Consider the following 16,290-nt stretch of genomic DNA (forward strand, 5'->3'; position numbering starts at 1 on the left):
TGCAGCAGTCATATAGGCAAGTGGAGGCCATACCAGATACTGAAGGGACTCTAACTTTCTATGACAGTACTGGATGGTGACTGCACTTTAGTTTATGATATAGTGTTCAATTTCTGGTTGCTGCATCCAAGTGTACAATGCAGCATAAACAATCTGTGTACTCTTGTTAATGAAGGGTTGAAGTATCTGGTAAAATACAATATATCACTGCACACCTACATTATAAAACAATATAACTGTTCTAAATCTTGTCTCTCTAATTTTTTTTGAGCAGTATATATTAAATAGGATGGAAATATTATTCTTGTAAATGTTGTATATAGAATCACTATTTCTGGGTTTTCCCCCAAGTATTTGGTGTCAGCACTACATATGAATTTGGCCAAGTTTTATGGCCGGATACTCTTCCTGATACCAACCATAAGTGAAGGTATTCAATCACTATTGCTCTTCTCTGTACTGTTTGATAGTGTAATGTATTTTGTGTACATGAAGACGAACCCTAACATATCTAGGTCCCAAGCCAGAGGAATTAACACTAGAACAGCCAGAGCAGTCATTTTGACTGTTAGCCAATTTCAAGGTATTTCCACTCTCGTACTTTTTTACGCATGAGGTTGTACTTTTGTGACTTTTAATCTTTTAGGTTTATGCACATTCATGCCAAAAATTACATCCGTAGATGACAAGAGAACACAGGTATTGTCTGTTATACCTAGGAAGGCCATAAGAGGTCAATTTGATTGTTTCAGTTCCTTTATACGAAAAACTACATTCTGCTCACTGCTTGCTTCCTGTGATATATTTCCAAGTGGTGCGATAGTAACGCACGATGTAACTAAATACTATGCCTCTAGCAGTGGTCGCGAGTGGATGAGTTGGTGTCTGTCCCATGTAGTATAGTGTGTAATAATGGCTCGGCAGCAAAAACTGAGTCCTGTTCAATTATTAACAGAAACTGAAAAGCTAGGAGATGAATCAGGTAACAAAGATACATTATCAGATATAGACTTAATGAGTGATGATGAGGATTTTATACCTAACAGTGTGGTAATGTGTTAGATAGTGATAGTGAATTGGCTAATGAAAATATGCATGCAGTGGACTTCGTATGTACAATAGACACAGTTACTCCTTCAACCAGCCATGATCAATCTTGCAACAGAGGATGATCTCTTAGCAGTGGGCAACCTGTTCAAAGAGGAAGGAGACGAGGTGGGAGAGTCTCCTTCATTTGCACCAGGGGATCAGTTATGTGGCAAGGATGAAATAACTATTTGGACTGTTATCGACAGTAGTGGGAACACTCCTGGAAGGATGGCTGCGCAGAATGTACCGAAGGAGGCAGCAGAGCCTACTTCTCACGTTAAGTATAACATAGAGACTAATAGCAAGGTTAGTGGCTGCCATTTATTCATTGACACATCCATGTTGAAGCATAAAAAGATGTGCACAGAGACCAAAGATTGTAGACAATGGATAATAATTGGTCTATTTCTTTGGAAGAATTAGATGCTTGTATTGCTTTGTTATATGCCCTTGGAGCTTATAAACTTACTAGTCTTGCCATAGATCATATGTGGGCATCTTTATGGAGTTCTCCTGTTTTCACTAACACTTTGGCAAGAAACAGAATCAAAGAAATACTAATGTACTTGCGCTTTGATCTCCGTAAAACTAGATCCACTCATTTGCAGACAGATAAATTTGCTTTGCCGTCTGCTATTGGGAATAGGTTTATTGAGGATTGTTATGCGTGTTATAAACCAGGAGCAAATGTCACTGCTGATGAACAACTCTTCCCCAGCAAAGTTCGGTACAGGTTCACGCAGTACATGGCCAACAAGCCAGATAAATTTGGCATAAAACTCTGGCTACCAGTACATGTAGATTCTAAGCACGCATGCAATGGGTTTCCTTATCTTCAGAAAGAATAAATGCGACCTGCCAATGAGTCACTGCCTGATTATGTTGTTATGAAACTTATGGACCCATACCTCACGAAAGGATGTAATGTGACCACTGATAACTTCTTTACATCGATAAAATAGGCTGAGAGACTGAAAGAGAAAAAAACTAGTATTGTTGGAACAATCATCGAGTGAGGAAGGAAATCCTAGAGTCAATAAAAGCATCACACATGAATCTCTACGAGACTGTCATACTTCAAAAGAAAGATCACACTACTTTCACAGTATATCAAGGAAAAGTGAACAAGAATGTGCTTCTGCTAAGCATTCTATAACTGAACATTCAAGTCGGTCAGAAAACAAGAAGCTCTCTAGTACTACTGAATTTTACAACGGAACTAGATATGGTGTGGATGTAGCTGATCAAATGGCGCGTAAATACACCGCTAGGGCTGGATACGGAAGATGGACTGTACATGTATTTTACAACATACTCGATCTAGCAGCAATAAAATCATGGATAGTCTACAAGGAAGTTACGGGACAGAGAATCTCTTGATATGAATATATTCTTCAAATAATACAAGAACTAAGATTTGATTATGTGAAGACAATATCCTGGTTGATTGATGAACTCTCTCCACTTCAGGCTGAGCCTCAGACTCAGGTCCAATGTGCCAGTCGTAGGAGACAACAATGTCAAGTGAACTTCAATTGTAAACAGAATAAAACCTCTGACACGTGTTCTTCACGTAGCGAAGTAGTCTGCAGAAAATGTTTGTGTAAGGTAACCACTTGCAGAAATTGCTTATCAAGTGTCTGAACAGACTTGGAAACAAATAGAAACTGTTACTTTTATCATAAGTTTCCATAAAGGTATTCAATAGCAAGTCCGTTGAAATATTTCAATGTTAGCTATTAGAAGTAAGATAATAATAATAGAAGTGAGATTATTCATATTTAACAATGGATTGATTTGTATACAATAAATCCCAATGGTTAACTATATTTTAAGTAAATAATTGAACATTCCCAGATTCTGGATGCTAAATGTATATCACTAAACAGCAGCAGTCAATATGACTGCCTGCGGCCTTTATAGGTATGAGGAAAGTTTGGCCCTTCTAGTGTTAATTGGATTCAACTACAACCACCATCAAAATGAGACAGAAAACATGTACAAAAATAATAGGAGGAAAGGAAACCGTGAAGGGAAATAGAAATGAAAGGATATCATCAAGCTGTAAGAAAAGTAAATGCAGTGGCCTACAGTGACTTAAGCATATAAAATTGATGAACAGAAACATTAGATTGACTTCTTTTAACCAAGATACATTCTATCTCTCTGTATGGTACTAGATGGCAGAATTGTGTAAAACCTAACCCATCAATGATGGGTTCAACAGGTAGTCTGAGATAAAAATGGAGTATGGGATAGATATACAAAGTAATTTTCAACTGTACTGAAATCAGATCACAATAATAAAATATCAGTGAAGTTAAAAATGAGGCTAGAATCAATAAAGGCTTCAGATGAGGCTCCTCCCTTTCTCTCCATATTTATTTAAGTTATTCATTAAGGAAACAACTGAAATTGTGAATAACAAGACAAAATGTATACAGCAGAGGTTCGCTTTGTGAATTTGGTGCATTGCGAAAACCCTGTTATAACAACAGTTCTTTTATGACCCTTGGAAATTCCTATACTAATCTGTGTAATATCCTCCAATTATCTTTCACTAATTCATCTGTTATGAGCTAATTAGAGCGGGTTCTTTTTTCCATTATTATCAATATTTGTCCACTTTAGTATATGATGAATATGACTCGAGGTCTTCCACATTGATTTCTTGCTATGTGCATGAGCGAGTTCTCACTGATATTCAAAACTGCTGTTGATGACAATTAATATTACTCATTGACTCACGAATCCAACTGGTGTAAACAAACACTGAAGTTGGACTACAAGATATACATTTCATATTTCCGTATTGACAGCTAATCACTTTAATAATAATTTATTGTTAAATGCTCTCCTCCTATTCAATACATTATAGTACAATGTAAATTTGAAACTTAAAATACACATATATCATGTCTAAACATGTTTTGACTCTGTTTGGGCCATGTCAGTAGAATATTAAAATTGACATATACAGTAATTAAAACACTTAAAATTGAACTAGACATGTTGTTGTATGTGTTAAAATATTATTATGAATTAGTTCATACACGTAATAAGTTGTGGTGAAATCTTCAGTCTGCACAAATAACCGCTTGTCAGGATACCATCTCTTCATGTTTAAACAGCTAGAAGTTTGCCAGCAGGATTAGGTGATATCTGATTAGTATTTAATCTTTCATGATCAGGTTAGCTGTCAATAAGGAGTTTAATAGCAACAAATGGCATGGTGATAAAAATGCCTCCCATTGCCCACTTGAATGATTTATTCATGTGTATGGTCTTGTGCACACTAATCTGTGTATTTTAAGTTTTAAATTTACATTGCACTGTAATGTACTGAATAGGAGAATAGCATTTAACAATAAATTATTATTAAAGTGAAACTGTAGTTTGAGCTGAAATGGGAGTACGTATCTTCATGATAAGTGTGTAAATGACAGGGCCGACAGCAGTTGTTTATTCCTTAGGTAAAAATTGCAAAAGTACGATCACTTAATTTTAATACTAGGTACTGTAATTAAATAAGGATGTGATGCTTCTAAGATATCACAGTGTGCATCACAAATTTCAGAGGTTAAGTTATATATTCTCGCGTCTGATTAAATTTCAGAAAGGCTGTTTCCACATAAATATATAGCAGGAAAGTTATCATCAATATGCAGGAGGCCTGAAATATGTCATAATACATGCATGGTAAAGTTAGGTTAGGTGACACATTTTCAAGTAAAAAAAATTGGAACATTTGCCACTGAAACCTCTGTAGTGATGCTCTTACCATTTTTAACAATGACGCTGAACATGCGTGTTCAAAAAGTAGCATTAGAACATACTGTTACTAATGAGTAAGCCGTTGCATGGAAATTATATGTGAAAGATTCTGATCAAACTGATTGTTGTTTCATAGCAATTATGATCTGTTTTTTTCTATCTTTTCCACTTTAAAAGATAATCTGAGATAATGACGAATTCCCTATATCAAGCAACTTTATCACCATTATGAATTCTCGTCATAACAGCCTTCTACTGTAAATTAATGGTGAAAGGAAATACTGCAACAGATTTGGAGATTGTGGTGATATTTATCAAAGAGACTACCAATTTATTACTCCATCATCTTGTATTTTCGTTACTTGTTTTTCTTTACAATCTCATATTGTTTTCTCTTGTGAACAGCAGGCTACATCTTTAGAAGAATAAAACCTTATCAGTAGGTACCTCTAGTTTTGTTTATCATATCAATTAATTCTTCTAAAAGAGATGGATAACATTTTAAAACCTAGACGATTCTGCACTGATCCAAATTCAGCTACAGCTGCTAAAGAATGGACTCGCTGATACCGGACGCTACAGAGCTTTATTTCAGCATAGATCCACCGCTGACTAAAGTCATTAACTGGTACACTAATGAGCTTTGTGTTTTGAAATGTAGTTGACAAATGCCTTTAGATTGTAGGCCGGTGATGAAGGCATCACGAATAAATTCATCTAGATTTTTATCAGTTATAACAACCTTGAACTGACAATCCTTGCTCAAAAGCTTCCATGCCTGATGGTATTGGTCAACTCATTCATCTGGTTGTTGCCAGTGGGTTGCTAACTTAAACCTAGTGAAAACCTTGTTAGGACATGATCTTTCTTCGAAACTCCTGCGGCCATTCTAAGCATCTTCATCTCCGTGGTATTTAAACAAAGCTGGTGGTGTTCATAGAATGTCCAGCATTTCGAATCATAAGTTAGTGCAAACCTCTCAACTGTCATATAGTTTTCCTGTAAGCTTCAGTTGCATCCTCCTGAACAGCACCGGCAAATTTTGTTTGTACTTCAGCCAACCTCATACACTAATCTTCTGATATACTTCCTCAGTGTCAAGGAGACAAAATTCTAAGTAACTCTCCAGTTTCTACACAACTGCCTTCTTAATCCACCCTCATTACAGCTGTCAATGTGACTATTTTCTGCTTCTTGCTTGATGTCTGCAAATGATTAGAAAGTGCTTATTCTTGACATTCCTGTAATAAATGCTGCAATGAACACAAAAATACATACCGGGCGAGTTGGCCATGTGGTCAGGGTGCGCAGCTGTGAGCTTGCATCATGGAGATAGTGGGTTTGAATCCCACCGTCGGCAGCCCTGAAGATGGTTTTCCATGGTATCGCATTTTCACACCAGGCAAATGCTGGGGTTGTACCTTAATTAAGGCCATGGCCGTTTCCTTCCCACTGCTAGGCCTTTCCTACCCCATCATCGCCATAAGACCTATCTGTGTCGGTGCGACATAAGGCCACTAGCAAAAAAAAAAAATACTCATTGTTACCCTCGCTTTTACACTAACAATGAAATGATCATCCTCCTCCTTTCCCCTTATCCAGGTCAGGGCATTCATAGCACTTCTCCAACTTCCTCTCTCCTTCCACTACTCTTCTACATCATTTTCTTTGGTATGAATATGGTACTTATGGTACTTCTAAAAAATGAAATGATATGAAGGGAAACAGAGGATCTATGAGTTCTAGAACTACCGGGCGAGTTGGCCATGCGCGTAGAGGCGCGCGGCTGTGAGCTTGCATCCGGGAGATAGTAGGTTCGAATCCCACTATCGGGAGCCCTGAAAATGGTTTTCCGTGGTTTCCCATTTTCACACCAGGCAAATGCTGGGGCTGTACCTTAATTAAGGCCACGGCCGCTTCCTTCCAACTCCTAAGCCTTTCCTATCCCATCATCGCCATAAGACCTATCTGTGTTGGTGCGATATAAAGCCCCTAGCAAAAAAAAAAGTTCTAGAACTTGTACATTAACTCTGAGAAAATGAACTTATGAAAATGGACTCACAGTTTCTTCTTCTTCCACGTCTGATGTTCCATCAGCTTCTTCTAGCATAACCTCTTTGTTACTCCCATCGACAGAATTTGCATACCCAGACTCAAGCTCAGATTTTACCCATACCTGAGTGACAGCATCACACTCTTGGTCTAGAACACATTCTGGTTCCTAAAAAACATGAAGAAACGATGATCATTGCAGTCTTCAGAGAAAATAAACAGTTCAATGTACAGTTACAAGATAGATCACTGAACAAAGATCCAGTTTAAAAAAACATACTTGAGTTATTCCTAATAGAAAATGTAATGTTCATACCAGGCAAAAATAACACATAAATACATGATCACACTGGCACAATGGATTTGAGATGATGTATTCATTGTGGAAGCCTGTAATTCATATGGGGCTTGTCCCTAAATGGCATGGCAGATAGGGGAAAGCTTCCTAAATATGATGGGAGGAAGAAACTGAAATACTTCCTGCAGACAAACAGGTATAACATCTGATACAGAATGTGCAGTTGCTACCATCATCTTTTACCATACTAGGATCGGAGAGATGTAACTACATATTTAGCCTTTTGTAGATACCATAGTTTTGAACAGGAAATGCATGTCTATTTTTGAATCAAACGTATATCTACTTACAATACTAAAGCTAAGTTACATCTACTGATACAAAGTAGTCAAATCGTTGGCCAAATTAACATCCCCTCATCTTAATCAGACTACTTTATACTGTTTAACTGTTACCTCACTAATTAAAAAGGACAATACTTTTCAATGGGACAAAAAAGAAAGAAGGAAACAAACAGGTGTACCACAAGGCTCTATACTTGGACCATTTCTGTTTATTTTATACATAAATGAAATATATCAATTCAAATATTGTAACTATGGTAAATTTGTATGCTGATGACCTTAACTATAGCCACTATAGTTGAACAGACAAAATTAACAAACATGATAAAGACTATGAATATCACTTCTCTCACTCCATCAGGTACTAAAATTCCACATGAAATTTTCGTTAATAACCTAGGCATCATCATGAGTGAGAACCTAAACAAGAATTAATACATCACTCGTATCTGTAATACAGTACACTGTAGGCCCATATCTCGCTCCATTCTCTGAAATACTATTAAATTTATTTAATTATCAAAGTCAGGCTTATGAAAACATTAGTTCATCCAATATTCTACAATATAAGTGAAATTCTGTAATTATTGATGCAACTAATGAACAATTTTGGAAGATACAATGGCTCATGAATTCTTGTTTCAGATTTATATTTTCTCTGTGCTAAGACACATGTTACACCCTATTACAAGAAACTTTCTCTCCTGAAATTTGAAGAAGTCAGAAATTTCCATGTAGCCGTCTTGTTGTTCAGATCCCTAAATGAGAGAACTCGCTGTCTGCCAATTACCAGTAACATTCCTCATTTTACCAGCATAATACATGCACTGTTACCACCCTTACCATTCCCTTCGGTAGGTCAGTTTTAATCACTCATTAATTTTGACAGGAACAAGATTATGGAACTCAACTCCAACTAACATCAACAACATGAATTCTTTCGTGTCATACAAGTCTTCATACAGAATGTAACTCTTAGATGCAGAAACCAACAGTGTGAATCATTATTAATGAATGGTAGTGTGTGAAATGAAATGGTGTATGGCTTTTAGTGCCGAGAGCGTCCAAAGACATTTCAGCTCTTCAGATGCAGGTCTTTTGATTTGACGCCCGTAGGCCACTTGCAAATCATGATAAAGATGAAACAATTGTGAAGATGACACATACACCCAGCACCCATACCAGAGAAATTAACCAATGATTGTTAAAATTCCCAACCCTGCCAGGAATCGAAACCGGGTCCCGTGTGCAAAGGCCAGTACGCTAACAATTTAGCCATGGAGCAGGGCATAGTGTGTGAATGTATATCAGATAATCATTTTAATCATTAGTCGTCTGATTAACAATATGTACATGGGTCAAGTTTTATTATTTATTACTCAACATTAATACCAGTAGCCACCAACTGCAGCGCAGGCAGCTAGGTGCGTTATAAATATTGTTTGCTTATTTCTTGTGTATAATGTGACAGCATGGTGCACAAGGCTGCCAACTTAGGAACCAAGCACAAAAGCACTGCTATACATTTAAGCACAGGCAGGTGACAAAACCATTCATCTGGATTGGTTAATTCCAGCTAGCGCCAGACCATTGGTCGGGATTGGTTGAGTACAGTTGGTGATAAAACCAATGGTCTGGACTGGTTAGGTATGGCTAATTATAAAACCATTTGGTTCTAGGAAAGCAAAGGGGGTATGGACGGGCATAACCCCTAGGCTTCTGGCATTTCATAGGGTGATAGCAGCGCATTCTACATTCAAGAGTGGTGAAAAGCTGAATTAGGTATGCAGGACAGTGACAAATCCATTGATCTGGGTAGGTAGTGTCTCGAGATTTTGACTGCTGTGCATTTCATGTGTGAACTATCTGCCAAATAACTGTCTATTGTTTATTTATTACTCATATGGCTATGTGCAGAAGCTGTTATGAACATTAGCGAATTAATATTTAATTATAAGAACAAATAACTTGCATTTGTTATTCTGCACAGGTTGGTAACAGAATGGTTTTATTTTTTTTACAAGTTGCTTAATGTCACCCTGACACAGATAGGTCTTATGGTAATGATGAATAGCAAAGGGCTAGGAGTAGGAAGTGGCCATAGCCATGTGAAAATGGGAAACCATGGAAAACCATCTTCGGGGCTGCTGACAGTGGGGTTCGAACCCACTATCTCCCGAATGCAAGCTCACAGCTGCGCGCCCCAAACCGCATGGCAAACTCGCTCACTAGTAACGGGATGTATTTCTGTCAATTTTTGGAAATGATGTAATTTCTGATTATATGTCAGCCAATGGCGATGCTAGTAGCTGCTCAACGAATGGAGTGTCGTGTTACATTTCATTAAGGTATAAAGTGAAATGACCTCTGAGGGCGGGCTGATGGGTCGCTGGCAATCACAATGAACATTGTGCATAAGATCTGCATAATTTAAACTTCATTATAATGTTATTATGCTTGAGTAACAGATAGTAAAATTCTACAGGTACATATTAGTTTAATGATAATGATGATGATAATAATTTTGTGTGGCTGATTCTAGCTGAGTGCAGCCCTTGTAAGGTATACCCTCCGATGAGAGTGGGCGGCACCTGACACGTGTAGGTAACTGCATGTTATTGTGGTGGAGGATAGTGTTGTGTGTGGTGTGTGAGCTGCAGGGATGTTGAGGACAACACAAACACCCAGCCCCCGAGCCATTCAAATTAACCAATGAAGGAATAGAAGACGGGACCTCTGAACCGAAGGCCAGTACACTGACCATTCAGCCAACGAATCGAACAATGATAATGATTGTTGTTTTAAGGAGCCTAACTTCTACATAATCAGCCTCTGCATATTAATTTTAAATGGACCTTATATTATATATGATTTGTATAAATTTTCATATGATTGTCTTAATAATTAAAGATTTTATCATTTTTTTAGAACTCTCTCTGTTGATCTGTGATAGTGTTGACCATCAGATCCCAAAACTATGGAAACAAACCCAATAGAGGTAGTCATATTTTTGAAGGATGGAAAAAAGTAATTGGCACTCCATGTTGTATGATGTCAGCACGTAAAAGATATGGCAAGACATTTGGTGTTTACCTGACAAAAACACTTAAAATTTGCCCATAGAGGCAGAGATGCCAACTTTCCAGAAAGGCTATTCGTAATGCAGCCGTTAGGACACGGGGATTGAGGGGGGGGGGGGGGGGGTACGGCGGCGGCCGTAGAATTTTTCCCCCGAGATCTGCAGAAATGTATATATTTTCTAAACTTTCTCTTAAGTAGTAGTTATAGTACTCATTAGTCATGTATTTTAATGTACTCTACGTACGATGTGTATTATATAGATATGACTTTTTTAAAGTGTGATTATTTTTGTTAATACCATTACTGTTATTATTGTTAATATTAGCATATAATTGTCATCAATAGTTATTATTAAGTGTTCTAGGTTAAGACTGGTTAAGTGTAAGAAAGGAAGTACTTCCCTAACTTTGCCAAGATAAAATTATTATTATTATTATTATTATTATTATTATTATTATTATTATTATTATTATTATTATTAACTTACATATCATTGAACAATCAATGAACAACATACAATTCAACCATCTTGTTCTTCCTCATTATGCGCATCTGAAAAATCGCGGCTACACACACTACAAAACACGTGTGAAATGAGACTTTGAGGAACGCAGTAAACAGGGCCATTCTTTCGAGTAGCGAACTATTTTTTTGTTTATTATTAGCATCACTAGTCACGGTAACGTCATCACACGTATTTTCCTGCACAAGAAATCGCTTCATTATTTCAAACTTTTCGCATTTCGTAACACAACGATTAGCATATATCCTGTAAGAGCAAAATATGTAAATTTGGCAACCGACATAGCAATAAATACTCGCATATTTGCTTGGAAATCTGATCATGTGACGAACAAAGACAACAACTCCGCAAGATATACCACTTCACAGGTGCCTATTTTTCCGGTACTGGAAGCACACACTGCGTTTGGCGCGTGAAAACTCGAAATATTCTTTAACGAGGAACAGGAAAGGGGTGTAAATAATTAGTGAGAAATCCGAAAATAACATTCTGAGAATTCAAGCTGTAATGGCATTCCTTGTGTATCCTTTTGAACACTTCATACACATAGACTTAAAAATCAACAAAAAATCGTAATTTGTGGTGTGTGATTCGTAAAGGCGTAATTATGATGGATAATTCGTAATTATTACGATTGAATCGTAATAGTTGGCATCTCTGTAGAGGGTTAGAATGTGGATAAATAAAGTTCTTTGAACAAGAGAGAGGTGGGAATATGGAATATGAAGGGGTGGATTTATCCTGGTTTTGCGAGTTGGAACATGTAGGGAAAAGAAGAATGCAGGTTCAAGAGAACGAAATAAACTGTTTTTTTTTTTTTTTTTTTTTTGCTAGGGGCTTTACGTCGCACCGACACAGATAGGTCTTATGGCGACGATGGGATAGGAAAGGCCTAGGAGTTGGAAGGAAGCGGCCGTGGCCTTAATTAAGGTACAGCCCCAGCATTTGCCTGGTGTGAAAATGGGAAACCACGGAAAACCATCTTCAGGGCTGCCGATAGTGGGATTCGAACCTACTATCTCCCGGATGCAAGCTCACAGCCGCGCGCCTCTACGAGCACGGCCAACTCGCCCGGTAATAAACTGTTAATGGTATCATATAGGAAACTAAGGTCAGCTACTTTCCAGCGAGTAGATAACGGGCGAATGTTTAACTTATCCAGTATCCAATATATATCACTGCCACCATATCAGTCTTATTGTTTACATATTTATTATTAATAATCAAGTAAAAATAGTAGTAGTAGTACTGCTCAATTAATTAACTGGATGATGTCAAACCAGGAAGCAAGCAAACCTATCTTGTAAAAATCACTCACCATGGGGATCATGTCTTCCTCTTTTATTGGACACTCTGGCTCAATTTTTACTGCAGGAACATCATCCATCTTTTAAAAGACACCACCTATATATAAAACACAATGCAAAAGTATGACTTACAGTTCGGATTGGAAACTATAAAAGCAAAAGGGGATAACTATAATTGTTATCTTAAGGTACAAACAAATGGGATTACCACATCTCCTCAACACTAATCATGACCTTATTATACAAGCTGTGCATAATCACAATTTAAAAAATTCAAATAATTTTTAAAAATAATATACAAATGTACACCACACCAATCCATATTTACGACTCCAAGTTACATGTTGATCATATTACCAACGGAAGGAAACAAAATCAACTTAAATTCTGTTTGACAAGAGCATCAATCAATAAACCAATCATTGACCTGAATTTAGCACTCTTGCTTAGGTGGCAGATTACCTACCAGTTGTTTATCTTTTCTTTTCTTGAAGCCCACCTGGTGGCCAGGATCGTTAAGGCACTGAAGTATATATGGTCTGACACCATGGTTAGCCAGTTCGAGTCCTGTTGGTCAAAAATACTTTCACCATCAGAATGTTGGCCAGCAGGGTAGGTATAGAATTTCTAATAACTAAACTGCATGCCAAAATCTTGGACTAAATTCCAAACCTCCCCCCAGTGCTCATATGGAGTGAGAGCATATGATGCTGTTGATGGTGATTCGTCTGTTAGATGAGGAAGTAAAGCTTTGAGCAGATCCCTTGGTGTTTCTCAACAGGAGTAGGCTATGTGCCAACACCAGATTTCACCCTCTCTCTACCTCATCATCATACCACATCCAGACACACTGGTCATCTATCGGCATCAAACAGAAAGGTGAGCCAAACTTATCCTCAGACACTCCCGGCATCAAAAGCCATACGATAAATAAAAAAATCACCAGATTTCACCCTCTCTCTACCTCATCATCATACCACATCCAGACACACTGGTCATCTATCGGCATCAAACAGAAAGGTGAGCCAAACTTATCCTCAGACACTCCCGGCATCAAAAGCCATACGATAAATAAAAAAATAAACAGGAAATTAAAAAAAAAAATCTCCTTATATACATTTTCATTTATTTAGGAACACCCTCCTGTATTTACATGCTGCCACTAAAAACAACATAAAACATATCAAATTTTATCTATGCTGTTCTGTTAATTGAAGAAAACTCTAGATTATAAAAAAACGGTATAAACAAATATTTGCCCAAATTTGTCGTCTTGAATTCCAACTTTATCTTATTATTATGATCTTTCCTATCTTTAAAGGCTCCACTCAAGCTTATTCGTCTATTAACGTCATTCCATGCCACTTATCCACTGATAGCTTGGAACATCCTGCTTACAGAGAGTTACAATAATTTAAAATCTTCCACCTTTTCGATACTTTTTATTTGCTTTTTAGCAAATTTGTATTTGTAAACAGTACATGTTTCGTTCTCACTTGGGAACATCTTTAGCTGTTGTTAAGCTTAGGTGGATCGCTAAATTTTTGAACACGTTATTTGCAAGTACATTGATTCTCTTAAAGACTACTAGAATACAAATTAAATTAAAATGATGTTAAAACAATGTGGGGGTTAATGGGTTAATGAAATGAGACTGGATGATTACATAGTTGGTCAGCTTAAAAACTATATCTATTCATTAGAATAGTTGTTAAAAGTTTCACTTTGTTACTTTAAAAATGTCTGTTTGTCTTCCAGTTAAGAGGTTTTAAAAATGATTGGCTTCATGACACTGTGCAAATTGTTGTTGAATGTTTTTTCTTTCACTCCTTCCAGGTAAGCTGTTATTTATTATGAGTTTGCTTAAAGAGCCCTAAATTGAGTCTAATGCGGAACTTTGAAGCTGATTGCTGGTCAATTTTGGGAAGGGAGCTTCGTCTCAATTTCTTGCTGTTGTTACACTCCAATTCTACTGTGACCCTGGAGGGGGAACGTTTGATGCTGCTTTACATCTAGTACCTTACCTGGAAGTAGTTTGTTATCTGAATATGAAGGGGAAAGTGTGGGGACAGATACAAACACCTAGTCCCCAAGCCAGAAGATTTAATCATATGCAATTAAAATCCCCAACCCAGCTGGGAGTGAAACCCAGGACCCTCTGAACCGAAGGCCTTTTATACTGATCATTCAGTCAAAGAGTCTGATATTTCAGCTATATATATATATATATATATATATATATATATACAATAAAAATGCCAAAATCACAGTAGAGGACAAATACAATGTTTTAAAATGGAAAAAGTGCAGAACATACCATGGTGAGGTTAGACATCCTGTCCCTCATCGTTCATGAGTCTCATCATTCATGAGTCACTCTTTGTTTGTTTGTGTGTGAGAGAGAGAGAGAATGTGTGTGTGTTTTCTGTTCCAATCTTGCACAATAACAGTGAAAAAGCAAGTTCACTCCAACTATAGTTGACTGGATATTTCTTTTCTTTAAAGAAAAGTGAGTACCATAAATGAATATAATGTTTTACTGATTGCTATAAACTATGTACGTATGGTGTTGGTTCATTAGTTCCTGGGGTCTACTGGATAAAACCTTGACAGACCAATAATTGATTCAATTTTTATCTTTGCATTCAATCATTGTCACCAACAGTGCTTTCGATGACACAGTCGGTCAATTAGAAATTTGTCGAATATAACCTAACTCTGTGATTATAAGTGTTTTTGGTGGATCACAACCTAACCTGTCACTATCAGTGGTTTTTAGGTGATCAAAACCTAACCTGTAACTATCGTGGTTTTCAGTGGATTACAATGGTCTTGTCACTAGCCAGTACTCTTCAAGAGGCTTGCTGGCCTGCTTCCCTCCAGCCCATGGTCTTCTCACTAATAGAAGGAAATTATAGTCAAGCAATGCAAAGACTATTCTTCACACTCTTACAGTCAGATGATGTAACCTATCCAGACCAATGGTTTAGTCATCTAGCTGGACATCCTGCCTGTCATCATTCATGAGTCGCTATTTAACATTCTGCCTGTGTGCATGTTCTTCTCATTAGCCAAGGTCGTGCTCTTGTTACGTCATGTAGGTGTGTTGTAAACCTCCTTCACAAACCAGTTATTAAAAGTTTTACCCAATCTAGTGGCCCCATGATTTGCTTACACTTGATCTATATTATATTTGTATGCTGTGTCAAATAGCCAAACGATACCAGGTCATCAATATATTTTCAAATTATCTGCCATTAACGTAAATCTCAACTTCGCAATGCTGTTGCCCATCATGTCATACAGACGCATGGCTCACTGCCACGAAGCCCCTGCTGGCTGATCCTGGAGTTAAACCGGACCTTGATAAACCAATTTCTTATAGTAATCTACTTCTAGGAGGTTCACTGAACATATAGAATGCACTGCATCTGATCTCTGCACTACTTGACTCAACCTACCTTCAGGCATAAAATGAAAACAAGCCTGATGTCTGTCCATTTGACCACCATTCTATCATGACAAGGTTTGCTGACGAGTACTTGAAACGCTGACACTCATTAAAATACAACCACAGCACAGAAAATAACTTTGTAATAGATGCCAGCCATGAAAGACTAGATCGTTATAATAAATGATCTGTTTAAACGCCCATTCTAACTGTTAACGGTCTTAACAAATTCTCTAAGATTTCAGTGTTTTTTCCTGCAGAATTTCTATGTTGCTGCATTCGAATACACACAATTGCCTACCGGTACTGTCCTCAGATGACCACAAACCTGCTGTTGTAGAAAAGAACACCAACAACAAACAGACTATCCT

At 37.3% G+C, this 16,290-nt stretch overlaps 1 protein-coding gene across 3 annotated transcripts in view; it reads right to left on the minus strand.

Moving 5' to 3' along the window:
- Window positions 1-16,013, minus strand: part of LOC136879410 (gastrula zinc finger protein XlCGF57.1) — a 49,095-nt gene extending 33,082 nt beyond the window's left edge. For 2 of the 3 annotated variants that reach the window (XM_067153229.2, XM_067153227.2), the window contains exons 1-3: window positions 12,935-13,132; window positions 12,480-12,565; window positions 6,926-7,084 (exon numbers count right to left, since the gene is read on the minus strand). In XM_067153229.2, coding sequence (XP_067009330.1) covers window positions 6,926-7,084; window positions 12,480-12,548 — 228 coding nt within the window. In that variant the 5' untranslated portion in view covers window positions 12,549-12,565; window positions 12,935-13,132. Of the gene's footprint in view, window positions 1-6,925; window positions 7,085-12,479; window positions 12,566-12,934; window positions 13,133-15,929 lie in introns of those variants that run through there. The other variant, XM_067153228.2, reaches the window with a different exon arrangement.
- Between the last annotated feature and the right edge of the window lie 277 nt (window positions 16,014-16,290).

Source organism: Anabrus simplex, chromosome 8 (assembly GCF_040414725.1).
Source record: "Anabrus simplex isolate iqAnaSimp1 chromosome 8, ASM4041472v1, whole genome shotgun sequence".
In the NCBI taxonomy this organism is placed as follows: domain Eukaryota; kingdom Metazoa; phylum Arthropoda; class Insecta; order Orthoptera; family Tettigoniidae; genus Anabrus; species Anabrus simplex.